This window comes from Ostrea edulis, chromosome 1 (genome assembly GCF_947568905.1).
Source record: "Ostrea edulis chromosome 1, xbOstEdul1.1, whole genome shotgun sequence".
NCBI classification, from domain to species: Eukaryota; Metazoa; Mollusca; class Bivalvia; order Ostreida; family Ostreidae; genus Ostrea; species Ostrea edulis.
This window is the reverse complement of record NC_079164.1, coordinates 102,715,670-102,742,290: the sequence shown is the minus strand read 5'-3', so window position 1 is coordinate 102,742,290 and position 26,621 is coordinate 102,715,670. Positions and strand designations below refer to the sequence as shown.

The 26,621-nt window shown below is 34.3% G+C and overlaps 2 protein-coding genes across 8 annotated transcripts in view; one reads left to right on the top strand and one right to left on the bottom strand.

Annotated features, from left to right (window-relative positions):
* The first annotated feature begins 36 nt into the window (after positions 1–36).
* Positions 37–11,541, top strand: LOC125668732 (AN1-type zinc finger protein 1-like). 5 transcript variants are annotated; one of them, XM_048903119.2, is made up of 8 exons: positions 37–120; positions 2,937–2,979; positions 3,070–3,109; positions 3,220–3,347; positions 3,652–3,740; positions 6,019–6,221; positions 6,469–6,549; positions 11,369–11,541. In XM_048903119.2, exons 1-8 carry the CDS (start codon positions 63–65, stop codon positions 11,525–11,527), a joined length of 801 nt encoding a protein of 266 aa, XP_048759076.2. In that variant the 5' UTR covers positions 37–62; the 3' UTR covers positions 11,528–11,541. The 5 variants fall into 5 exon arrangements, 4 of the variants coding, with proteins under 4 accessions (XP_048759076.2, XP_055997783.1, XP_048759086.2 ...); XM_056141808.1 differs by having other exon boundaries at positions 39–120; positions 3,652–3,884; XM_048903129.2 differs by lacking the exon at positions 37–120 and adding an exon at positions 430–1,538.
* Positions 11,542–13,242: 1,701 nt separating this feature from the next.
* The window catches only part of LOC125668756 (uncharacterized), a 32,966-nt gene continuing 19,587 nt past the window's right edge, over positions 13,243–26,621 (bottom strand). For all 3 annotated transcript variants that reach the window (XM_048903146.2, XM_048903155.2, XM_056141803.1), the window contains 2 exons: positions 13,803–13,852; positions 13,243–13,560 (listed from right to left, as the gene is read on the bottom strand). In XM_048903146.2, the coding sequence (XP_048759103.2) occupies positions 13,450–13,560; positions 13,803–13,852 (161 nt within the window). In that variant the 3' untranslated portion in view covers positions 13,243–13,449. The remainder of the gene's footprint in view (positions 13,561–13,802; positions 13,853–26,621) is intronic.

Sequence of the window (26,621 nt, the reverse complement as noted above, 5' to 3'; positions counted from 1 at the left end):
TTATATTTTGGAAAGTAGATGTACGAAAATACAATATAGGATTAAACTTCCGGTTCATAGATATGGCAGAATTTCCTAACCTTGGAAAACACTGTAGTTTAGAAGGCTGTAAACAAATAGGTAAATATATTTTCTATTTTGAAGATATGTATTGAACATTGATGAAGAAGTTTTTGTTTTTAAATCAAGAAATTATAAAAGCTGGCACTTGGGATTCATTATTTTCTACATGACGATCGATCAGTTACAAAGTTTTGTTTTTACATACAAGAAGTGAATGTAGAGAAAAGAACCATTATTTTTTTCTGTTGGAAGGAATACAGCGAGCGCTGACATGGTGATGATCGGTCTTTTGTTATGAAAATATTTGTTAGGAAGTAATATCAAAAGACTACGAAGAACAGTGATTTTATTTACATTTACAGAAGTGTGAAAGTTCGAAAGTCTGCTGCAGATTGAATGTTAAACATCGATACCATGAGGAGGAGCCACTGTAATCTCCATGACATTGTTGATAATTTACGATTTGGATCAGAGAAATATTTCCAGTTATATATTGAAAAGAAAGGGAATATAAATCTAAGTGATGGATTTGGAAGAACTCTCATGATGTGGAGTGTTTTAGATGGAAAAACCAATCGTGTTCAGGCATTGATTGATGCAGGGTGTTTGTTAAATTTGGGAGATAAACATAATGATACAGCTTTAATGCATGCTGTCCAGTCAGCCAACAAAGAAATTGCACAAATACTTGTTTTGCATGGTGCCAGTGTGAACTGTAGTAATGAAGACAATTGCACTCCACTTATGATAGCAGTGCAGCAGGATGACTTGGAATTAGTGCAATTTCTTCTGTTACATGGTGCAAACAGCAATCATATATGTGGCCATAGGTATCTCCATAACATTAGGTCTTCTTTAACTCATGCCATAGAGGGTGACCAAAGAGATATTATTTATGCCATTCTCAAAGCCAGACAGACAATTATCAGTTTACACTTGAGTGTTTGTATCGAAAGTCACAATATAAGAACAGTGGAATTCTTGCTTGCCCATGGAGCCAATGTCTTTTACAGTGGAATTGAAGGATCATATGGTGAAAGAATATTAAATGAATATTTGAATGGGCACTTGCAGTCAGTTAAATGTCTAGTAAGAATATTCAAGGAAAATGGATTTTGTACATCAGTTTCCAAGAAAAACGACATTTTGAATTGTGTCTTTCATGCAAGAAACCACTTCAATCATTCAGAAGAGAAGGAAAAGAAAATACAAACTATCCTGAGTTATTTACTGTCTTTAGGAATGATACCAGAAGCAACAACAGCATCAAAGCTTAGTTTGGATGATTCAAAATCTACATGTAACAGGACTTTCCCTGTTCCAAGTCTTCAGAAACTCAGTAGAACAACTATCAGAGAGGCCCTGTGCTTTGGTATCTCATTGAAAACAGATAAATTGCCAATCCCTTTCCAGCTGAAAAACTTCATTTTGCTGAATGAAGAGTGTTTTCAAGGATGAAATTTACATGATTCAAGGTGAAAAAAAAATATTGGCAGACTCAGTCTGACTGCGTATATACTCATGATGAAACAGGGTGGACACATTTATCAAATAAATGTACTTGAATTAAGAGGGGAAAAAAATGTTGTTTTACTCAGTTGTTATATTTGTCTTTATTTTGATACGGTAAAAATAAAGTAATGCAATAATTACACAATATCAAAAGATGTTTACTCTGAGGTACAACCAGTAGATATTGACAGCACTTCACGTTTAGCTGTAGAGCTGTAGATTGTGGTAGTAAGAAAAATGGGGATGGTTTCTCAGTTGTCTGTCCCAATCTTTAAAAATACATGTATAGGGATCAACAGCTCTGTGGCTATGATCTAATTTCACAGTTTTCAATGGTATTGGATACAGGTCAATGGTAAAACATTATCGACATGCATTTTTATTTCCATGTATCAAATTTCTGTATGGAAGTGGAGATTTTTTGTGTTTGGTGTACTGTATTTATTCCCGTGTTGTAGTAAAATATCAGTTTACTATAGTTACTAAGTAATAATATTGTCGGTGGATAGTAAATACCAAGATTTTGATTATTCCAAATTATAATGTATATATGTTTAGATGTGTACACTCAAGATAGTCTAGAATATGAAGTTTATCATTATCATCATTATTATTGGAAATTATTCTCCCTCGTTGTGTTTGTATAAATTCTCAACAAAATAAATCTATATTTTGATTAAATAATAACAATTAGTGCAAAATGAAATCGATCAGTTCATGTTAATTAAATTTTTAATTGATTATTATACGACCGTGCGTTATGGTACGTCTATCAATCCGTCTGTTCACTTTGTCTGTCCGTCTGTTCACTTTGTCTGTCCGTCTGTTCACTTTGTCTGTCCGTATGTTCAGGGTTTTCTGTTTCTAATATCATTTCTCTATCACATATCAATCTGAAACTTGCTATGTAGCTTTTTTTTGTGGATCACTCTAGATTGATCCATTTTGACCTCTCTTGCAGGATAATTTGTCCGGTTAAATCCTCTCACAATTTTCAAGTGAGGGTGATCTTGTTTTACAGAGTGTTTATTTAGGTATTGAAGATATTTACAAGTTGTTGAACTTGGTCAAATTTGGGGAAATATTTTACACACAGAACTCTTGGTTCATCTATCTACCTCTTGTCACAGTTTTAAGCTACATAGACCCTTTATTCATATGATGCAAAGAAAGTATGTCACAGCCTGATGATGGCTGATATTATCTGAAGCAAAGTTCTACAAATTATAGCTAAAAAAACCACCCCATGTAAGCATTTTCACAGGCGTATTATGTACCGCGGTACTCTTGTTTGAAATGTATTGATACACTACACTTTTAATATCTTACAATGTAATTATAGTATATCTTTTATGTTGTAGATTTTTTGCCATTCGCATGTAAAAGTTGTCAGCAAGTGTTTTGGTATGCAAAATTTTTAGTACTAATTGTATTTTCTCTTTTTCTCTCTCAGCATATTTATGATAATTTGATATGAATTTTATTTTTTTATAGTTTAGATCACAAGTTTCCAGATGACCATGACTGCAAGGAGGTAAAAAGCACATTTCATTGTACCTACTGAGCTGAAGAATTGTAGTCCAATTATATTGGAGAAACAGGGGATGTGAATACTTACATGACCTTTTATTCATAAATTCACAGTTTAGTGCAGAGACCCCTTATGTGGAGTACAGCGGAACCAAAGCATACACCTGCAGTATCACAAAATGCACAGCCAGAGAACTGATGCCAGTAGTTTGTGAAAAATGTTCCAAAAATTTCTGCTTAAGGTATCTTTATTGTTTGGTTTGAGGCTGTTGAGGACACTTAATTACAGGATGTCCAATACTGTCTGTACTGGTGGTTGAATTTCTTTCTGCTACAAGTTCAAATGCAGAGGGAGTAAATATTTTTTCATATGCATCTGCCATTAATTGTGAACAAAAGCTGAAATTAAAGTTTTTATTCAAGATTTCTTGTAGTATATTCTATTGTTGGTAATGCACCATCATAAATGTACTATTACCTGATACTTGTCTCGCAAGCTTCACATTTTGTTTTTATAAGAAATCATTTTGTTGTTTTTTTAAACAGACACAGGCACCAAAATGATCACAACTGTGAAAATTTGGTGGAAAAGATAACCCCAACTAAAACAGCAGAACACGTACAGCAGATTCTGGGTAAGTTAAATTCACACGATAAGCTGCCAGCTACCCCAACTAAAACAGCAGAATACGTACAGCAGATTCTGGGTAGGTTAAATTCACATGATAAGCTGCCAGCTACCCCAACTAAAACAGCAGAACACGTACAGCAGATTCTGGGTAAGTTAGATTCACACGATAAGCTGCCAGCTTAATTCAGCAATATTCTTAAAGAAGTACAAAAAGTGTTTTTGTTTAATTTAATAAATTCTGCTAGCACATCCTGAAGAACTGTACCTTTCCATTTTCAATGGCAAACACTGTGAGGTCTGGGAACTAAGTGACTGTCTGTCTGAAAGGCGAGGGCACCTAGACTGTGATAACTGCAAAAAAAAAAAATGTACAAGTGTTAGTTAATAACAATTTTCAAACTTTATGCCATGATTACATTTGTATTGAGATATGCGACTCATACTTTTGACAGAATTGAAATTTCTATATATATTTTTTATGACCTGGCCATGAAATGGGTAGGGCATTTAGTGTTGCCGTTTTCCACCCTTCCCGTTCCGTCTGACATAATTCAGTTTCCATTCATTATCTCTGCTGAGGATGCACATATTCAACTGAAATTTGGTATACAGATACATCATGAGAATCTTATTTGGTTCTGGTTGAATAATTTATGACAGAGTTGTTCCCCTTGGACTTCAAAAATTCATAAATCGAAGGTTTTTATAAGAGGTGGATCTGTAGGTCTCTGTTCCCTCACAATATGTTTTCAGAGAGCTACAGTTCTCCAGCTAGGCCTAGTAATTTACTAGTCCGCCCATCTTATCTGATCACCTGAATTCGCTCGAGAAAGTGGGCGGGCTGTAATCTGCCAATGAAAACTCTTGTTGTATTACATCGAACATGTCATTCAAACTGTTCAATCGTCTCATTCAATTGTGTCGTCACACAATGCAATACTATATGGAGTAAAGAGTTCTAATTCAAAGGTGAATTGCGATAATAAATTTATTTTTTCAATTAGAACACATATACCTGTTTCAATGTTAGAAAGTTGAAATTTTCCTTAAACAGCATTATCAAAATTTCACAAAAACTGGTTGAAATGATATAATAGTATTCATAACAGTTTCATGCAACTGTTTCTTTAAAAAATATACAAAATGTTTATGAAAATTAAAGGAAATCTTTCGCATAATGGACTTGAAAGATGTTTTAACGAAAACAGAGTTATTGCCCTTGGATTCAATATTTCTAAAAAAAAAAACCAACATATAATTGAGTATTCATTTATATATAACTTAGATTTTTGAAATATTTTATGGTTAATAAGATTTTTTACAATAAAATGAATAACTTTTGAAAAAGACTACAAAATTTATGTTCCTGTCACGCATAAATCTTGTTAAATCATTGACTTTGTGAAATCTTATGACATCACAGGAGGATGGAATACGTTAAGCCACTTGGACGTTGAAAAATTTGAAACAGTTCACAGTTTCTGCCCATTATCTCAGTTATAGAGGGACATTTTGAATGACTGAAATTTGGGGTATAGATATATTATTAGAATATGCAGGTCAAGTACTTATAGGAGTCCAGTTGGATAACTTTTGACAGAGTTATGGTCCTTGGGTGGGAACATTAATTTCGCTCCATCACATCTAGTCTTCTATAGAATTCAGTCATAGCTGTCATCACATTCTGTATGTGTAAAAGGCAACTGGTTTACATAAGCAGTATTTTCTGTTCAACATACAAATGTGGCAGTCTTGAGTTTTGACAATAACAAATATTTTTGTAACAGAAAGTAACTAAATATCTCGTCAGATTTGTTGAAGTGTGATTTATTGGTCATTAGTTAAAGTTGTGTTCAGTCAGATCTGAACTTGGTCTGGTCGACCAGTGGTTGTTTAGATGCGGATGTGAATAGTTAGTTCTAGACAAGAAAGCCTTGATCAGAAGGTTCACATGAATCCGTGATGCGGTAATTTTTTCTGGACTAGCATGACCAATCACCCAGAACATTTGTCTGACAGACCATCTGAAAACCAGAAACCTGACAGAAATTTAATGGCTAATCTAAAAGTTATCGAAAATCCTTGATTGTAAAAGAGCAAATTTTAACACCTCCATCCAGGATAGAAATCAGAGTGGTTGCAAGAGATTTAATGTGTCTTGGGTATGTGGATGGACTGGAATTTTATAAACTACTGTCTGACCATTTGTTGCCATTGAAGTGTTAACTTTTTTCCATCACAAGAAGTGGGCCTTTATATGAATGCCTTGTGTCATATTTCAGCTTCCAAGAAATTAAATGAACACCCAAAGAAGACGAAAGGGAGAAAATCCAGTAAAACTGCAGCGAAAGTGGCCCTAATGAAGATGAAGATGAATGCTGCTGGTGACAAGAAGATACCAGAACCGGATAGAGTGTATTTCAGTGTAGTATTACCTGGGGGCTCAATCTCCAAGGGGCCAGCCAAACCCCTGTTCTTCTCCAAGGTACGTATAGAAGAAATCACTGGAGCCTTGAGTACTGGCAGTTTGGATCAATGATATGAACGGATCAACATGTCAGGTTTTGAATGAAAATTGTCAATGTATTCTTTTTTAAAAAATGTGGTCATATCAACTACTGGTAAATGCAGTATGAAACTTTTCTCCCATTATGTTAATAATATTGTAATTTGTGCATGACCTTGAGATCAGACCTAAAAGGTTTTTCAGACATTAACGTAATACATTACAGACTTGGTCTGTTGGACGTGTGTTAGATGCCGCCGCAGATAAAGTGAGCATCAGTAACACCAACAACACTGACAGTTCTCAGGTAAATATCAGTAACACCCACAGTTCTCAGGTAAATATCACTAACACAGACAGTTCTCAGGTAAATATCAGTAACACCCACAGTTCTCAGGTAAATATCACTAACACAGTTCTCAGGTAAATATCAGTAACATCCACTGTTCTCAGGTAAATATCACTAACACAGTTCTCAGGTAAATATCAGTAACATCCACTGTTCTCCGGTAAATATCACTAACACAGACAATTCTCAGGTAAATATCAGTAACACCCACAGTTCTCAGGTAAATATCAGTAACACCCATAATTCTCAGGTAAATATCACTAACACAGACAGTTCTCAGGTAAATATCAGTAACATCCACTGTTCTCAGGTAAATATCAATAACACCCACTGTTCTCGGGTAAATATCACTAACACTGACAGTTCTCAGGTAAATATCACTAACACAGACAGTTCTCAGGTAAATATCAGTAACATCCACAGTTCTCAGGTAAATATCACTAACACGGACAGTTCTCAGGTAAATATCAGTAACACCCATAATTCTCAGGTAAATATCACTAACACAGACAGTTCTCAGGTAAATATCAGTAACATCCACTGTTCTCAGGTAGATATCAATAACACCCACTGTTCTCGGGTAAATATCACTAACACTGACAGTTCTCAGGTAAATATCACTAACACAGACAGTTCTCAGGTAAATATCAGTAACATCCACAGTTCTCAGGTAAATATCACTAACACGGACAGTTCTCAGGTAAATATCAGTAACACCCAATGTTCTCAGGTAAATATCACTAACACTGACAGTTCTCAGGTACCAGGGCTCAACATTAACTTTTTTTCCTACTTGTCCATTCGGACAAGGGACAAAGATATTTACTTGTCCGAACTTCAACTTAACTTGTCCGAAAAAAAATTCAAAAATGATCCAATATTGTCAACTTGAAAACTGTATTTAATTTACTTAAAGGACACATGACACAAAAAATTATTTGTCTGTAATCATTGTCTTTATAATTCTTAAGTCAGATTCTCACACTGAATCTGTTAAACAAGCATCTGATAACAAGGCACAGCTGGAAATAGTAATCTGTAAACACCAGCCGAAACAGTTCTCCGAGCAGTGCCGACAGTTAATGAGATAAGAGTCACGTGTGTGTTATATACGTCAGAGGTGAGCTTCTTGCAAATTCTCACCATAACATATTCAATACAATGGCTGAAGACTTATCAGAACTTTGATTTATTTAAGAAATAACAAAATTCAATTGCAGTAAAATATTATTGGAAATCATGTAATAAACTTAAACTTTGATATTCACATTTGCAGCAGATTTAGGTTGTTGATCCTCCTTCCCCCCAAGCTCTAAATTGCTAAACATATATAAATATGTACCAGTATGTATATCATGTATATATTGAAAAAAAATCAACAAAAATTTCGTATATGTCTAATGAATTGACATCATGGCATTCTGAACCCCTTATCTATAAAAATGTATGTCACATATAAATAATGTAAGAAACCTTCCATAAAATTAATGTAGGAAAAAAAGTCACGGATGAAAAATCACAGGAAAATAAGTCACAGGAAAAAAAGTCACAATATATATTTTGTATAAAAATCACATAGATGTACATGTATGAAAAAAAGTAACAATATATATTATATGTATAGGGGAAAATTCATAGTATATATTTTGATAGAAAAGGGTCACATATACAAAGGGGGAGAAAGTCACAGTATATATATTTTGAAAGAAAACTACATATATATATATATATATATATATATATATATATATATATATATATAGAAAAAAGTCAATTATTATATAAGGAGAAAAGTTTTACTTAAATTTGATTCAAAGTTAGAAGATTCCATGTTTTTTTTAATCATTTGCAACAAACAAATAACCCCAATAAAAATTAACTTTTAAGTATTTACAACAGTTGTTGACAGGGACTGTTGAGATTAATTAGTGGCTTCACAAGGCACCTTTCCCCTTTTCTAGAGAGTGTATTCCCTGTATAAGTAGACAAAATGGCATCAGTTTACAATCTTTGAAGCCATACATAGGATGAAGGAAAAAATAGGTTTTTGTTTTTTTTTAGCAAATGTTAACTATTCATCAGTGCTTTATTTTTCCTACGTATGGTCAAAGTCACTCTTTATAAATATTGTGACTTTTTTTCCTTGGTATAGGCAAAAACAATCAAAAATTTTGAACAAAAGAAATTGTGACTTTTTTTGCTAGGTGTGGTCATAGACACTCTTTATACATATTGTGACTTTTTCCTGTGACTTACTTTCCTGTGACCTTTTTTTCCTACCCAGATTATGACTTTTTTTTCCCCTGTGACTTTTTAAAAATCCCGTTTACCCATAAGACAGGGATTATAAAAAATGATCTTTGTTTTCTTTTGGTAACAATTTTCTCTAGCAAATTGCACCCCCTCCCTAAATTTAAATTTGAATCCTGATACAAAACACGAATAGTAAAAAGTAGTTAACTTGCAGCACATATGTAATGATATTGTAAAAAAAAAATTAGTTTTTTTACCTGATGTATTTGTCGCTTTCTATATGCACCATACCCAGATGGGTTTTTTTTCTCTCAGTATTTGATGAAGTTGACCTTGGGTAGGCCACTCAGCATCGGGTACAGCATCATCTTTTAACTGAGCACGAGCATTATGATAACCTAATTCAGCTAACCGGGGTGGATAACGAGAATACTGATCTGGCGTAAAGTGTTTCTCACATATTTTACTGTATTTGGTTAATGTAAGGTCTCTTCTATGACAGTAATGTACCCATGCTTTTTGAAGACCTGCATCTTTGGGGAAGCGAAAAAATTACACATTTTTGTCCACTTTTGAAGAGGTTGAACAATTATAAACAGCACAATACGGCATCCTTACAAACTATATGAATAACTCTTTAGATACAAAGAAATATGAGTGTGCATGTTCTTTGTTTATGATAGCATTTAACCCATTACTGGTAATTAGGGAAACTGTTTGTCTTTGATCAGTGATAAGAAAGATTTATAGTATCTCTTCTGTAGAAGCATATAGCATCTCTGTGCTGTAGCTCATCTCTGACGTTACCCCGACTGTTTCCGATCTCTGGGGTTTAGAATATGCATATTGAGGTCAGGCTGCTTATCAGTACAGTGTTACAGCTTTAGCTGTGAAACGGATGCGTGTTTAACAGATTCAGTGTGAGAATCTGACTTAAGGATTATAAAGACAATGATTGCAGATAAATAATTTTTTGTGTCATGTGTCCTTTAAGATATAGTCCATTATTAGACCTGCTTGATTTATTTTTTATCTTATTTTCTTGATAAAAACAACAAACACATAAAACAAATTTTATCTAGACTTCCTATCTTGAATCCATGACTTCGTAAGATCCATGGTAGCCTAGTACCCGAGGCCTTCCGAGTGCAAGAAGGCCTCGGGTACCAGGCTAAGATCCATGGATGATTGAAAGTAGTACACAATAAGTGAACACCGATCCCGATCGAGTGTGAATCAGCTAGTTTACATAGCGATTGATATCAGGATCGAAGTTCATTTTTCATGTATTACTTCCGACTCTGAACTACCGATAAACTTTTCACCAAATTGTTTGGAGATTTCTTTACATAAAAAAGCACTTGTCCAATCGGACAAGTGCCCATCAATACTCACTTGTCCGTAATGTTTTTCCACTGGTACTGGACAAACGTTAATGTTGACCCCTGGGTACATGTAAATATCAGTAACACTCACTGTTCTCAGGTAAATATCAGTAACACCCAATGTTCTCAGGTAAATATCACTAACAAAGACAGATGTCAGGTAAATATCAGTAACATCCACTGTTCTCAGGTAAATATCACTAACACGGACAGTTCTCAGGTAAATATCAGTAACACCCAATGTTCTCAGGTAAATATCACTAACACTGACAGTTCTCAGGTACATGTAAATATCAGTAACACCCACTGTTCTCAGGTAAATATCACTAACAAACACAGATGTCAGGTAAATATCAGCAACACCCACTGTTCTCAGGTAAATATCACTAACAAAGACAGATGTCAGGTAAATATCAGCAACACCCACTGTTCTCAGGTAAATATCAGCAACACCCACAGTTCTCGGGTAAATATCAGCAACACCCACAGTTCTCAGGTAAATATCAGTAACACCCACAGTTCTCAGGTAAATATCAGTAACACCCACAGTTCTCAGGTAAATATCAGCAACACCCACACTTCTCAGGTAAATATCAGGAACACCCAAAGTTCTCGGGTAAATATCAATAACACACACACTTCTCAGGTAAATATCAGCAACACCCACAGTTCTCAGGTAAATATCAGTAATACCCACAATTCTCAGGTAAATATCAGTAACACAGACAGTTCTCGGGTAAATATCAATAACACCCACACTTCTCGGGTAAATATCAGCAACACCCACAGTTCTCGGGTAAATATCAGTAATACCCACAATTCTCAGGTAAATATCAGTAACACCTACAGTTCTCAGGTAAATATCAGCATCACCAGTCCTCAGGTAAATATCAATAACACCCACAGTTCTCAGGTAAATATCAGTAATTCTCACAGTTCTCAATCTCTTTTGTATCAACTATACTTATATATACATTGTACATGACTGTATATAATATAAAGTTGGCAGAAATTCAATGATAAATTCTTTAGTATGATGGTTGCATGTTGCAAATAAAAACCTGTGCTTGGCCATAGGTCTTAACACAGTAAAAATGGGTGATATTTAATGGATTTATTTGGGATTTTCTATTTTACAGAAACTGCGGCTATTTTCTGCAGACGAGGGATCACTGTTACCAACTGATCAAACAATAGACTCACTTTTATCAGAGGAGACCATCTGTAATGGCTGTACTGTGATTTTAGAACGAGTACCAGATGATGTTATTAATATCAACTTAGATTTATACTATTAAATACATTCACTCAATCTTTTCTCTTATATTTGTTGAAATTGACATTGCATTCATCTGCGACAATGAATGCATGTTTGTTGCAAATTAGTTTGATCCGGTTTTTTAGTACACCTGTCTGTAATCATTACCAAATATGGAGCATCATCAAGGTCAAAGGGTGCATTGGCTCTTCTGTTTAATGTAACAAATGGGTCAACCATGTATTAATTTTGTACCAAAGTCTAGTTTATATTTTAAAACAACACATAAAATAATAAAATGTCTTTGTTGTTTCGTCGGGTGATGAAGGTAGCAATCATAGCAGAATTTTTTTTACATAGCCCACTTGCATGGGTTATGAATTTTTTCTGCTATGTTACCTAACAACAAAGAAAGCATTTTATTGTTTAAATACATTAATATTGGTAGAGACCTTCCTCCTCCAATTAATTTTAGGCAGTATTTGCCCCTCCCCATAGGCCCTGGGGATGCAATTTGTCCCTCCCCATAGGCCCTGGGGTTGCAAGAGTCCAATTGAAGGCAAAAACATTGGAAATGTAATTATGACTTGATAGACCTGGAGCCTCTTTACACCAGCATATTTTTCACCGAGTGCTAGCGCTCCATTTAATATTCCAAAGTGAAGAAGCTCAAGGTACTGAAAAATTTCAACGACATTCAATACATAAACAGTAATAAGACATTGGTTGTACAGGTATTGTAAAAGATTTCACAACTTTGTGGGGCCGTTGGTGCCTATCACAGGTGCCATGGCTCTGCGAGTAGAGAGACCCACTTATTGAAGCTAGTTTAACCCTTACAACATTGGGGTGGAGCTGTTTTACGATTCTCAAATTTCAAGGAATTCTGTTTCATATTTATTGTGTTACAATGTACAGTGTATACACAAATTGTACAATTAAAGTCCCATAACTCTAGTATAGCAATACTAACTGAATGAATAATTACTTGTAGTTAACCTCGTTGATGTAATTTCAAGATTATAAAAAGCATTCCAGAGTTATTGCAGGATATGCCTGAAATTGTTATCATTAGTTTGGTAACAAAACCCCACAACTCAGGAGTAACAAATTGGAAATTCTCATCAAAAATGAATGTGTAAATGTATGTGATGATATAAACTACAATTTAAAATTTTAAATCTATGCGAGTAATAATTCATTTCAGTCTAAAGCATACTGTAGAGAAATGGTACATGGCAAATATTAGGGTTGGATATATAGGCCTAGACGGTCCTTCGGATGAGACCGCAAAAACCGAGGCCCCGTGTCATAGTTGGTGTGACACGATAAAGATCCCTCCTTGTTCAAAGCGCCGAGCATAGGCCTAAATTTTGCAGCCCTTCACCAGCAATGGTGATGTCTCCATGTGAGTGAAAGATTTTCAAGGAGGACGTTAAACAATATTCAATCAATCAATCATATAGACATCTTGAACATGGGGCCTTCACTGTCGGATAGACATCTTGAACATGGGGCCTTCACTGTCAGATAGACATCTTGAACATGGGGCCTTCACTGTCAGATAGACATCTTGAACATGGGGCCTTCACTGTCAGAGTAGATTTCTTCCTGGTGGCAGTGGTTGGAATACTCGGTACATGTATATTGGTATTTTGGGACCAGGATTAAAATATTGGATTAAGATATTCTAGCAAATGAAATAACTACTTTCCACGAAACAGAGCACATCATCAATGAACAAATGGACTATCAAACTTTATTCAAATTTATTTTTAATAAACATTAACTGAAAGAACACAACCAATATCGAATACAGTATTTTTATGTACATGTATACACTTGTGAATGATGCTGATGGTAAAAGGCAAAAGTTAAAAAGAAGAATGTTATCTTTGTGATTAACATGGTCCTTGCAAATTTCCAAGCAGATTCAATATGCTGATAGAATGCCTAAAAAGTTCACGTTTTCCAATAATTCAGTAATTTAGTCTTGAGGTTGGGTGGTAGTTTCATGTTAAACAATTTTTGTCCAATTTCATCATCTGGTTCAGTCTGCTTTGGTAGTATAACCTGTTAATGAAAATATCATGTGATCATTGGATGTACACGACATTCAACAGAAGACAAAATGCAAATATCGGTGAATTTATTGTAGGTGGGTTTTAAGACTACAATTATTTAGCCTATAGTGGCATTTAAGTTAACTTTAATACAAAAATAAGCAGATCCTGCATGACTTTTTAGATGAAACTTGTAGATTTATTGGTATTGGAGGTGCACACCATTAAGCTTTGATATATAAAAGTACATACATGAACTGGTACCACAGAGGGAACCTGAGATTCAATGGAGGATGAGATTTCTGGGGAAAAAAAAGAATACAAGCATGTACTAATACAAATCAAAATTTCACATTCTGCCTAAAGCCTAAGGGCTATTCCAGCAAAAAAAAATATGGGGGGGAGGGGGAGGCACTTTATTTTTAAGACAGCCACCCATACAAGTAAATTTTCCTCTGCTACCACCACCCATACAATTAGATTCTCCCCTGCCACCACCACCCATACAATTCAATACTTTCATTTAACGTAACCAATAGATCAACCATATGATATTTTAGAACTCCATTCTAATTTATATTTTTAAAAATGCAAAAAATACAAACAATAAAATGTCTTTCTTTATTGTTTCATCGGGAGATGAAGGTAACAAGCATTGCAGAAAAAACTACATAGTTTGGTTTCCAATGCAATTTTGGTAGGGAGAAAAAAGGATGATCTCAGCATATAAAATGAAAGAAAAAAAGCAATTAATTTTGTATACTCTGGAAACATGCGAGTTGTAGAAACCTAAGCTCTGTTTGCTTATTATAAACGAACACTTTCACTAATGATGTGGGATATTGTCATATCATTTCTGGACTAGATGTGCATACCCTTTTTACTCATGTCATGATCTGGGTGCTTGTTAATTGCACAGTTGAAATAACAAGAAGTTTTTTTTTTTAAATGATATATAACTGAATAAAATATGAATATATTATACCACTTTAAATTTAAATTCACATATATTGTTACTCTCTTTATTGCTTTTAAAAGACATATGTCTTATTACATCAGTTACAATATGTATACATAAAATGGCATTGTATAGCGGTGTACAAATTCAAGCAAGCAACGGAGAACTTTTCAAAGAGTTAGGTTTTCTCGCGACTTCAGTGCAAGACATAGATATTTCCCTAAATTACAAAGTGTATGCACATAGATTCTGACTTTTTTCCTTTGATCCCCCCCCCCCCCCCCTACAATCTCTCGTAGGCCTACGGGAAACTCGCGAATATTCCATTTAAAATTTCAGTCCCAAAAATAATATTTACCCGATTTATATCGCAATCAGGCAAATTTTCCACTCTGTTAAACGTAATGATATACCAGGTGGGAGATTTCATATCCGAATTACCCCGCACATCTCAAAGTCTGTCGAAATTCACACCTTCGGAAACAACGGTGATTCCCTGATCCTTGATTTTGTTAAATAGACAACTCGGGTTTTGGTAATTAACCTCACACGACGCTGCATGTTAATTACACGTTAACAAATTGATAGCTTGGGTATAATAATTGATTCAGAGTGCCGATTAAACAAGACCACCGCCGAACTCGAACTATTACCTGTGCATTTTAAAACGAAAGTGTTAGGGGCGATAATTCCCAGAATAGTCATGCTCGACTGAAATCGAAAGTAGGAATCGCGTTGTAATCAGTCGTTTCATAAAGGTGAAATTACACGAAAAGGTTGTAAAACTCATGATCGTTGGTTGCGTTAGACAGGTGGTAGATTAGGACAGGTACAATAGGTTGGGTAACACCTTGGAGGGGAAAGTTTTACGGTAACATTGAGTTATCTGCCCATTTATCAATCTTTTCCGACCCCCAAAAAACACCATACGGTTGCTCCACGGATCACTGAATGTGGGCGGAGCTTATCCATGGTCAATGTTATTTACCTGGAATTTACCTGGCCAAGAGATCGGCTGTTGTGTATATTTTTATGTCATACACAGGAAATTTCTCAGGTTATTACAAATTATGCTTAGTATCTTGATTTGTGCAAAAAAAAATTCTAACTACATGCATACCGCATTTCTATTTCCCGTAAACCTTCAAACTTGGTCACATTTATGTATTGCAAATGACAGGTTTAGACCATTTCTAAACCTTTGCTTTTTAAAACTTCTAATTAAATTGTTATAGATCGTATATAAATAATTTCCTAAATATAATATTACCCGGCGTTTCCGGGCACTTCCTGGTGTCCTGGGAGGTCGTGGGTGTAGTAGGTAAAATATCCATGTTTCGAGAGAATGAATAAATCCAAGTAGATCTGTGTACATGTACAACCAAATGAAGAATGATCAAGATACCCCTCAATATGGGCCGTCTGTAGGGTTTCTGCAGCTGTAGTGTTTGCGTAATGGTGGCATCCCAAACAGAAGCTGACACGAAGTCTACACCCCCCCCCCTCTCTCTCTCTTTAGGGTTTCTGTGGACGTAGTGTTTGTGTAACGATGGCATCCCAAACAGAAGCTGACACATAGCTAGTCTACCCCCCCCCCCTTTTCTCTCTCTCCCTTACTCTCAATCATTGACGAAATGAGTAATTATTGTCATACTATGCAACACTATTGCCATGCCATATTATTTCATCTATCTTTATTGCTACAGTTTTACACATCTCTCTCTCTCTCTCTATAAATATAAAACATGATAAATTATAAATAGCTCAACTCTCTCTCTCTCTCTCTCTTTATAAATATAAAACCGTGATAAATTATAAATAGAAATATCTCAATAACTTATTTATGGTTTTTTACTATTGTTTGATTTCTGATTGTGTAATTTATAACCCATGTGGCATCTCAAATAGAAGCATTTTTTTAAAACTACTGTAACAGTTTTACGCATGGGCAATATAACCATTATACATGTTGATGTGCTGCACCAATAAATAATTGTTCATGGAGAGAGAAAATACGATGATAAATTGCATTGTATAGGGGACGTTAGAAATTAAAATAATTCTAGGTGCGAGTCAATGCTATCAAAACTCGGGTATACTGGGGCTTTCCTCGAGATCTGAAGACTGCCGGTCATCATTAGCCATGATTGTTATCAAAACATCTTTCTCAGGTAGCCGTAGACCACGGTCTCTGCAAACATCAATCAACCTAAGCTCTATTGTTAAAAGTTTGATTGACCACATTGAAATAAAATAAAATCTGGGGGCGTTAACTTAAAGTTGGGTCTTTAAAGACCCAACTTTAAGTTAACGCCCCCAAGTTTTACCGTGTCACGATCAATGGCGATCAATGATAAGCCACTGGTCAATCAAACTTAGGTTGATTGACATTTGCAGAGACTACAGCTACCTGAGAAAGATGTTTTGATAACAATCATGGCTAATGATGACCAGCAGTCTTTAGATCTGGAGGAAAGCTCCAGTATACCTGAGTTTTGATAGCATTTTATTTTAATTTCTAACGTCCCCTATACAATGCAATTTATCATCGTATTTTCTCTCTCCATCTTTATACATGTATTATAGATTAAACAATCAGAAATCAAACAATAATAATTATAAAAAAAAACAACAACAAACAAACATAAGTTATTCTTTATTGGCGCATCACATCAACATGTATAATGGTTATATTGCCCATGCGTAAAACTGTTACAGTAGTTAAAAAAAAAAAATGCTTCTGTTTGAGATACCACATGGATTATAAATTACACAATCAGAAATCAAACAATAGTAAAAAACCATAAATAAGTTATTGAGATATTTCTATTTATAATTTATCACGACTTTATATTTAGAGAGAGAGAGGGGGGGGGAGAGAGAGAGAGAGTTACAATTTATCACGGCTTTATATATATATATATATATATATATAGAGAGAGAGAGAGAGAGAGAGAGAGAGAGAGAGAGAGAGAGAGTTATTGAGATATTTCTATTTATAATTTATCCCGGTTTTATATTTATAAAGAGAGAGAGAGAGTTATTGAGCTATTTATAATTTATCACCGTTTTATATTTATAAAGAGAGAGAGAGAAATGTGTAAAACTGTAGCAATAATATAGATGAAATAATATGGCATGGCAATAGTGTTGCTGCATACGTATGACAATAATTACTCATTTAGTCAATGATTGAGAGTAAGGGAGAGAGAGAAAGGGGGGGGGGGTGTAGACTAGCTATGTGTCAGCTTCTGTTTGGGATAACATCCTTACACAAACACTATGTCCACAGAAACCCTAGAGAGAGAGAGAGAGAGAAGAGGGGGGGGGGGGGGGGTAGACTTCGTGTCCGCTTCTGTTTGGGATACCACCATTACGCAAACACTACAGACGGCCCATATTGAGGGGTATCTTGATCATTCTTCATTTGGTTGTACATGTACACAGATCTACTTGGATTTATTCATTCTCTCGAAACATGGATATTTTACCTACTACACCCACGACCTCCCAGGACACCAGGAAGTGCCCGGAAACGCCGGGTAATATTATATTTAGGAAGTTATTTATATACGATATATAACAATTTAATTAGAAGTTTTAAAAAGCAAAGGTTTAGAAATGGGCTAAACCTGTCATTTGCAAGGGTACCTGTAAAGTGCGAAACGAAATCGAAACGAAATCTACCGAAACGAAACGAAATCTACCGAAACGAAACGAAACCCACCGAAACGAAACGAAACCTACCGAAACGAAACGAAACAGATTGTATGATCGAACTCTTTTAATTATAATAATTGAAAATGGTATCTTAGGCCCCTGTGAAAGTTTACACATATAAATAAAATTCACCTCCCCTTTGATGTAGGCTTTCGGCTTGACTGTTACAAAGTTTTAAAAGTTGGAAAGGGGGGAGTAAGCACAAAGTACATAAATACCTAGTTTCTGTGGAAACGAGGGGGTTATTTATATTCGGTCTTTCTATCAGGGGGATAGAAAGACCGAATATAAATAAGCCCCTCGTTTCCACAGAAACTAATAAATACCATGTGCAATTAGCTTCGGATCCATAAATTTCAGAACAGAATGTTACGGTAGCAGGTCGTTCCGTCCCACAGTCCCTAGTCGATCCGTCCTTAGACGGTCCGTCCCATGGTCGATTCGGCCCATTTTGCTTAGTCGATCCGACCCCTCCAAAATTTTTTTTTATCAAAGATATAATAAATGATTATTACTGAAGAAAAAGGGAAGTTTTTTCATATATATATTGCTGTTAATTATCAAAATTAGATAACTGCCGAAGTTTTTTTTTTTTGTTTTTTTTTTATGATTTCATAGTTTATTACATATTAATACCATCAGTAGTACAATAGCACAGGTACAATGCAATACATTGCAGAAAAAATATAGATACAAATTACAACAGTTTTATGAAATGTTCAATAGCATTTGTTTTCAATGCATAATTACTATACTTTATAACTTTACACCACAAAACTGTACACTTCTTGACATGATTTGATATGCTATATTCAGTTTCTTCAATATTACTTAGTCTACAAAACATTTTATATTTGTATATCTTCAAAGCAATGAAGGAAATAAAGTTATTAAGCAGGCGTGTGCTTTGATTACATTCAAAATAAAAACCAATAACAATACTTTTCCATTGAATATTGACTTTGAACGCCAAAGACACCATATTCCAAACCAATGAAACATTTTTACACTCATATATAAGATGTCTCATATCTTCTGTTTCTAGACACAGAGAACATTTGTCAGAAGATTCTTTTTTCCATTTAAACATGTATTTTTTACAGGAAAGCAAATTATGCATCAGTTTATAATTAAATTCAGCAATATTTCTATCTAAAGCTAACTTGATTTTTTGTTGATAAATGTGTTTCCACATTTCTTTACTGACATTATATTCTTTGTGATATAAATTATGGTGCTTAGGTGATATAAACAATTTACTCAAAAGTATTTCATAGAAAAATTTACATTTTTGTTTTTCAACCGTACAATATTTATTAGTAAAATTGAAATATCTTTTATCTTTTATGTTTATAAATTTTGATTCGTATCCATGAATTTTCTCTCTTATGTATTTAAAAGCTGATTTGACTATTTTATATTCACAAAGTACATTTGCTTTTTTGCAAATTTCTTTGCTTATTTCATCAATGGTCTTAAAACCGCTATCATTGAACAAATCTTTTACATATTTAATATTTTTTATCCAATTTTTAAAATATATAGTCTTGCCATTAAACAAAAAATGCTTATTGTTCCAAATTGGTTCTTGTAATATTTCGTTATTGTTCATATTTTGCACATTAGGAATTTTTTTACATTGATTAAAGTAAATAAACACCTCTTTATAAAATTGTGGAAGTTTGGTAAATATATCAAAGTTCATTAAATCAGTACAATTCATTTTCAATATATATTCTAGATTTACATTATAAGCTCTTAATAGTTTATCAAGGTGTGAACGTATAAAGTTATGACCGTCATTTTTTATAAGTCGCGGTATCCAGGCAGCTTTCAATGCGTGGAATTTAGTAAGTATATCTATTACTCCAATACCACCATCTTCTATTTTACCAATCAGTGTTTTTCTTTTTATTCTATCTTTTGACCCCCATAGAAAATTAAAAATAATTCTACATAGCTGTTTAATAAAAATTTCACTAGGGAGAGGTAGTATAGATGCAACATAAATGAATTTGCTTATGCCTAAAGTATTAATTATTTCAGTTTTACCAAAAATTGTAAGTTTTCTCTTCTTCCATGACTCAAACAGTTTTTGCATTTTTTCACTTTTATCAATCCAGTTTCTTTTGTAACATTCTTCTTTATCTACGCCAATATATATTCCAAGGCATTTTACAGATGATGTATTTACTTTTATTCCCTCAAGTTTTTCTATGTTACGATGCAACCTATGTGGACCTGTCAATATACATTCGGTTTTATCCACGTTTAGCTTTGATCCTGCATGTTTGGAAAATTCATTGATTGTTTTTAAAGCCTCCTTTAAAGATTCTACACTTTTAAGAAATAGTGTCAGATCATCTGCATGATGAACATGTTTATACTCTTTACTAAATTCAGAGGGTTTAATTCCTAAAATTTTATCATTTTTCTTTATCTTTAAGGCTAGAATATCTGCGACAAATAGATATAGAATTGCCGAAATAGGACACCCTTGTCTTATGCCTCTCGACATGGGACATGTTTTTGAGATCCATCCATTGTTTTTTAATCGAAATAGCGGATTTTTATAAAGAATTTTCATCCATTTTATAAAATTATGTTTAAAATGATATTTCTCTAAAGTTTTAAATAAGAAGTTCCATTCTATTGAATCGAACGCCTTTTCGAAATCTAAAAATAGCAATATTCCGTCTGTTTCTGTTTCCTCACAATATTCGAATATATCTAAAATTACTCTAGCATTTTCGCCAATATATCTTCCTTTAATGTATGCCGATTGATGTTCATTAATGATATTTCCTACAACCTTTTGAAGTCTTCTCGCAAAAATAAAAGCAATTATTTTATAATCCGTGTTAGTCAAACTAATTGGCCTATAATTTTTAAGGTTCGTTTCATCTCCTTTTTTATACAGGAGGGAGATAACAGCAGTTCTCTGTGAAAAAGTCATTTGACCATTATCAAATATTACTTTTAGCGCTTCGTAAAATAGGTCTTTTATGTCATTCCAAAAATATTGGTAAAATTCGTTTGTAAGACCATCAAGTCCTGGAGATTTGTTCGTTTTTAGATTTGTTACAGCATCAGTGCATTCCTCAAGAGATGGAAACTGCTCACAATAGTTTGCATCATTCTCACTCAGTACATTTTCTAAATTAATAGACGATAGATAATTATCTATGCATTCATCTGATATATTATCAGACGAGTATAGACTTTTGTAGAAATCACACATAGCACCCAAAATATCGTTGGTGTTTTCTATGCGAGTATCTTCATTAACTTTCAATTCTTTTATGACACTTTGTTTCTGCCTACTTTTCTCTAAATTTAGAAAGAATTTTGAACATTTTTCGCCTTCCAGCATCCATTTTGATCGTGACCTTACGAAGGCACCTTTACATTTTTTGTCATATAACTTATCTAGTTCTGATTCTAGATTACGTTTTTTATTCATATCTATACTATAAGAATCAAGCTCCTCTATATCATTTATTTCTTTTTCTATTGATTTAATGCGATTTTTTATATTTAGATTTGATTCTTTCGAAAACTGAATAGAAAAATCCCGAGATTTTATTTTGAATGTTTCCCACTTATCTACTGGGTCTAATTCTTCATTATGTATCTCATCGATAATTCTATGAATTTCTTTTTTATAGTTTAAATCATTTAAATGGGAGTTATTAAGTTTCCAATATCCATTTCCCCTTTTATTTGCATCTATTTTAAACGTTATTTTTAATGACCTATGGTCAGACATTCTTTTCCCAAAGTTTGTACCTGGAATTTTTCGTATGATTATATTGTTTAAATCGAATGTAAAGTTTCTATTCAGAAATATATAATCGATTCTACTACTAAGGATATCCTCTGAATTACACCATGTATGACCTTTAAAAGTTGGATGTGTTGATTGCCAAGTATCATACAAATCAAAAGAACAAACAATCTTTTTAAGCTTCGACGTACTTTGGTCATGAAAGTTATCTGTTTTACAGTTAAAATCCCCGCATATTATGATATTGTCATCTTCTGTTATACCTTGTTTTTGCAGAAAATTGTTCAATTTTTTAAAGAATGTGCATCTTTCTTTTATAGTGTTTGGTGCGTAAATATTTACAAGTGAAACTATTTTTCCATGTATTTTTGCTTTTAAAAACAATCTTCTTCCGTCCAATGATGCGTGTTTTTCAATTATTTCTAGTTTTAATTCTTTTTTAAAAAGAATGCTAACACCTCTACTAAAAGGTGAATCACTAAAACAATGAACCGATTTACCGAACCACCTTGAGTCATATTTAAATATATTTTTCTCAATATAGTGTGTTTCTTGTAAAAAGATAATATCTACATTCATATCATTTAACCATGTATATAACTTAACTCTTTTTTCGTCCGAGTTTAATCCTCGAACATTTACCGACAGTATTTCAAACTTATCCATTTAGGCTATAATTTGAGGAAAAATACAGTAATATGTAAATACATGTATATGTATATAAGTTGAAGAAAGTTTGCATATCTATAAAATTGCAAAAAAAAATATAAAAAGATAGTTTTGTATAAGTTGTAGATATCTAATTCCATTGTCCAGTTTCAGTCCGTGAATCGCAATATATGATTGTTACCTATCCGTTGTCACTGGTTGTGGCGTATTGACAGATTGATCACATTCTTTTTTTGAATTAACACTATTTTTTGTGTTCCTGTTTCGGGAGTTTCGTCCAGTTCTCGGCTTTTTAGCATCGTTCTTTTGAATGCTGCTGAGCATGTCTGAGATGTTCCTCTGGTCCGACAACTGAGTGTTCCTGGGGACGGATATTGATCGACTCGGGGGTCTGTTTTCACAAGCGATTTTGTGAGTAAGCTTACCCATGATATTTTTGCCGGGCCATTTATTGTGATCTGTGTGATCCGTTCCTATCCGATTTAAGCCAGTGCCCCAGAAATCGTCGTAGACGGCTTCAGCATATATAGTGGAGGGCGTACTTTTCTTCAGTACAGCGTGATATTCTTCCACTTGATTATATTTAGCCTTTAGAATTTCCTCCATTACTTCTTCTCGCTTAGACAGGAATTCATCACTGCTGTGAATCTCTTTCCCCAATTCTTTGGCTTCTAAGGCTGAGTTTACATCTTGAATAGCCTGCGCTTTTTGGATGTCTCCATTTCGAATGGCCTTGACATACTGAAATGCGTGTTCGGAGGATTGATGGTGAACGCCAAATACATGTAGGGAGCACGGGAAAAAGTTGGAAAGAGGATTTTCAGAACCAGCAAAAGACATGACTTCCTTCTGGTTTTCTACAAAGGCATCACATAATTCAGATCCTGGATCATGTCCTTCTTGTAGACAGATTCTGCAGCGTTTGGTTTTCGTACACTGGGATCTCCAATGCTCGCCCCAGCAGTTAGTACACATAGGCGTCTGTTTATTTGAAGGTTGACCTTTGTGATAGATGAGACATTTTAAGCCCGCACAAATAGCTGATCTTGGCAAAGATTTTCCCTGGGGAAGAGGTTTGGCATAGACAAACCTGTTTCCATTTAGAATACTTGTCATTTTCCGGGTTATTGGATGCCGTATATTTTCATATTTTATTGGGCTTGTAAGAGATACATCAAAGTTATCAAGCATCTTTATAATTTCTCCATCATCAACGGATAGAGGAACTCCTTTGATTGTGATTCTCAAAACTTCCTCCTTGGGAGAGTTTGTACCAGCTGAGAAAGGGTTTGTTTCAAAAGCATAAACATTTGTGTTTCGAAAGTCGAAACCTTCAGACAGTAGTTTGGTTCTACTTTGGAGAGTATTTACGTAGATCCTCCAGAGTCCACGATCTCGTTGTATACATTTGATATCACTGGTGCATTTGATAACAGATTCTAGAATCTCATAATCGGTAACAGTATTGTTGCCAATTACAATGTCAGAGTTTCTAATATAGACAGGTTTGATCATCCCAGTCTCCATGGTAGATTGTTTGTATGAGATTTTTATAATATATAATACAAAATAGGAGAAAAAAACTAAGTCAGTTGAGCCGTGTTCACTACTATATATCGTGAGGTAAACCGTGCGTGACGGAATTAACAGGTAAACTTCGATGTAAATATAGTAACACGATAAGTAACACGTTTTTGACAGAATGTTCACTATATGGACTTACAGTTTGTAGTTAGAAATGAAAATCCTGAATGAAGAAAGTAAATTTCCCTCACAGAACTTCAAAAATAGCCAAAACACCGGAGCCTACTGCGGCACGACCGTCATGGCCCAGGGTCACGTGGTTTTCCGAAGTTAGATGTGTAAATAAAATTGTTTATACAACCCTTAACTGGGATTTATAATTTTTGTTTGAAGTGCTATGGTTCTGAAAATGTGTGCCCATTAATTATTGTAAAAACATCGTTATTCAACTATGTATAACAATCAATGTAAATGTGTGTCCCATGAGTGTCCCATGTCCACTGATCATTGTGAAAACACCAAGTAGTGAAAACAGTTTTTATAACTGTATTGTTGTGCAACCTTTGATTACGAGCTTACAGTAACCTAACTATTATAATTTTTTTTAAACTCCAGAAGCAGGAAGAATTGCTCATGATTTGGAAATATAATGTGGCAGGTATAGAAATATTCCAATAAATGACAGAGTATGTAAATTTTGTCTAAAAATAAAAGGTATTCTTTGTATTGAAAATGAAGCCCACTTTATCAAATATTGTGATGTGTATAATGATCTTAGAAAAATCTGTCAAATATCAAAACATCTCTTGTTTGTTTTTGGGAAATACTGAAAGCTTATTTCGATATGGAGGAACACATACCTTAAATGTTTTGGTAAAGTATGTTTTTCTTGCTTTTAAAAGAAGAGACATTTGTTACAATAAACAGTCTCAAGAAGATTAATATACATTACGTGTGATAAAGTCTTATTAGTCTGCAATCAAGCCATAAATACCATAGAGCATATTAAAGGATGACTACCTGATGACAGAAGATGTCAGCGGCACACAAACCATGAAGATGAAATACGCAGATGAATTAAACCAATTTAGTACTGTAAATAATACTTGGAAAAATATGATTTTTTCTGGGCCGGATTGACTAGGGGACGTATTAACTAGGGGACGGATAGTCTAGGGACGGATCGGTAATGGGACGAATCGACTAAGGGACGGATTGATTATGGGACGGAACGTCTAGAAACCAATGTTACAGTCCTCACAGGTCAGAGGTCTGGGGAAACACACTAAACGAGGGATGGGGTCGTCAGCGTTGAATCCGATTTTGGGCATAAATACATGTTTCAGTATTTTTTGCTCTAAAGACAAATATATGTATACATGTGGATATTGTGTATTTGTATGTAGTATATCAAATGGTGGATTCTGAATATGTCCTCCCGTTCTCTTTGTGATTTCTGCTTAAAATCCCCTTGTTCATAAGCCTTTTCAGTTTACAAAATGTCGACCTCCTCCTAATAATATTGCATTTAAAAAAATCCGTTTTCCGTCCCGTTTTCAATTCCCCGTCTTAGCAACATCCCAAATGTATAGAGTTTTTCCATTATTGAAAGTACTCGCACCTCAGCAGTTAGAGATAAAATAAGAGGTTAAGAGCTCTTCCTGCTTTCAATTTTCTCAGACACCAGCTTCTTCAAACAATGTATCTATGCCCAAAGGCGGATCTAACGTCGGCAACCCCACCCCTCGTATAGTGTGTTTCCCCAGATCTCTGAGACTGTAACCCTCGGTTCTGAAATGTATGGATCTGAAACTAATTGTACATGGCATTTAATCAACTACGGATATGTACTTTGTGCTTACTCCCCCCTTTCCAACTTTTAAAACTTTGTAACAGTCAAGCCGAAAGCCTACATCAAAGGGGAGGCGAATTTTATTTATATGTGGTAACTTTCACAGGGGCCTAAGATACCACTTTTAATTATCATAATTAAAAAAGTTCGGTTATACAATCTGTTTCGTTTTGGTAGGTTTCGTTTCGTTTCAGTAGATTTCGTTTCGATTTCGTTTCGCACTTTACAGGTACCCCATTTGCAATACATAAATATGGCCAAGTTTGAAGGTTTACGGGAAATAGAAATGCGGTATGCATGTAGTTAGAAATTTTAATAATTTTTTTTGCACAAATCATGACACTAAGCATAATTTGTAATAACCTGAGAAATTTCCTATGTATATCATAAAAATATACACAATTGATCTCTTGGCCAGGTAAATTCCAGGTAAATAACATTGATCATGGATAAGCTCCGCCCACATTCAGTGATCCGTGGAGCAACCGTACGGGGTTTTTTTTTTTTGGTCTTTAAGTTAATGTAGAATGGCTCCGCTTTTTTTTGTAATAAAAGAAACGT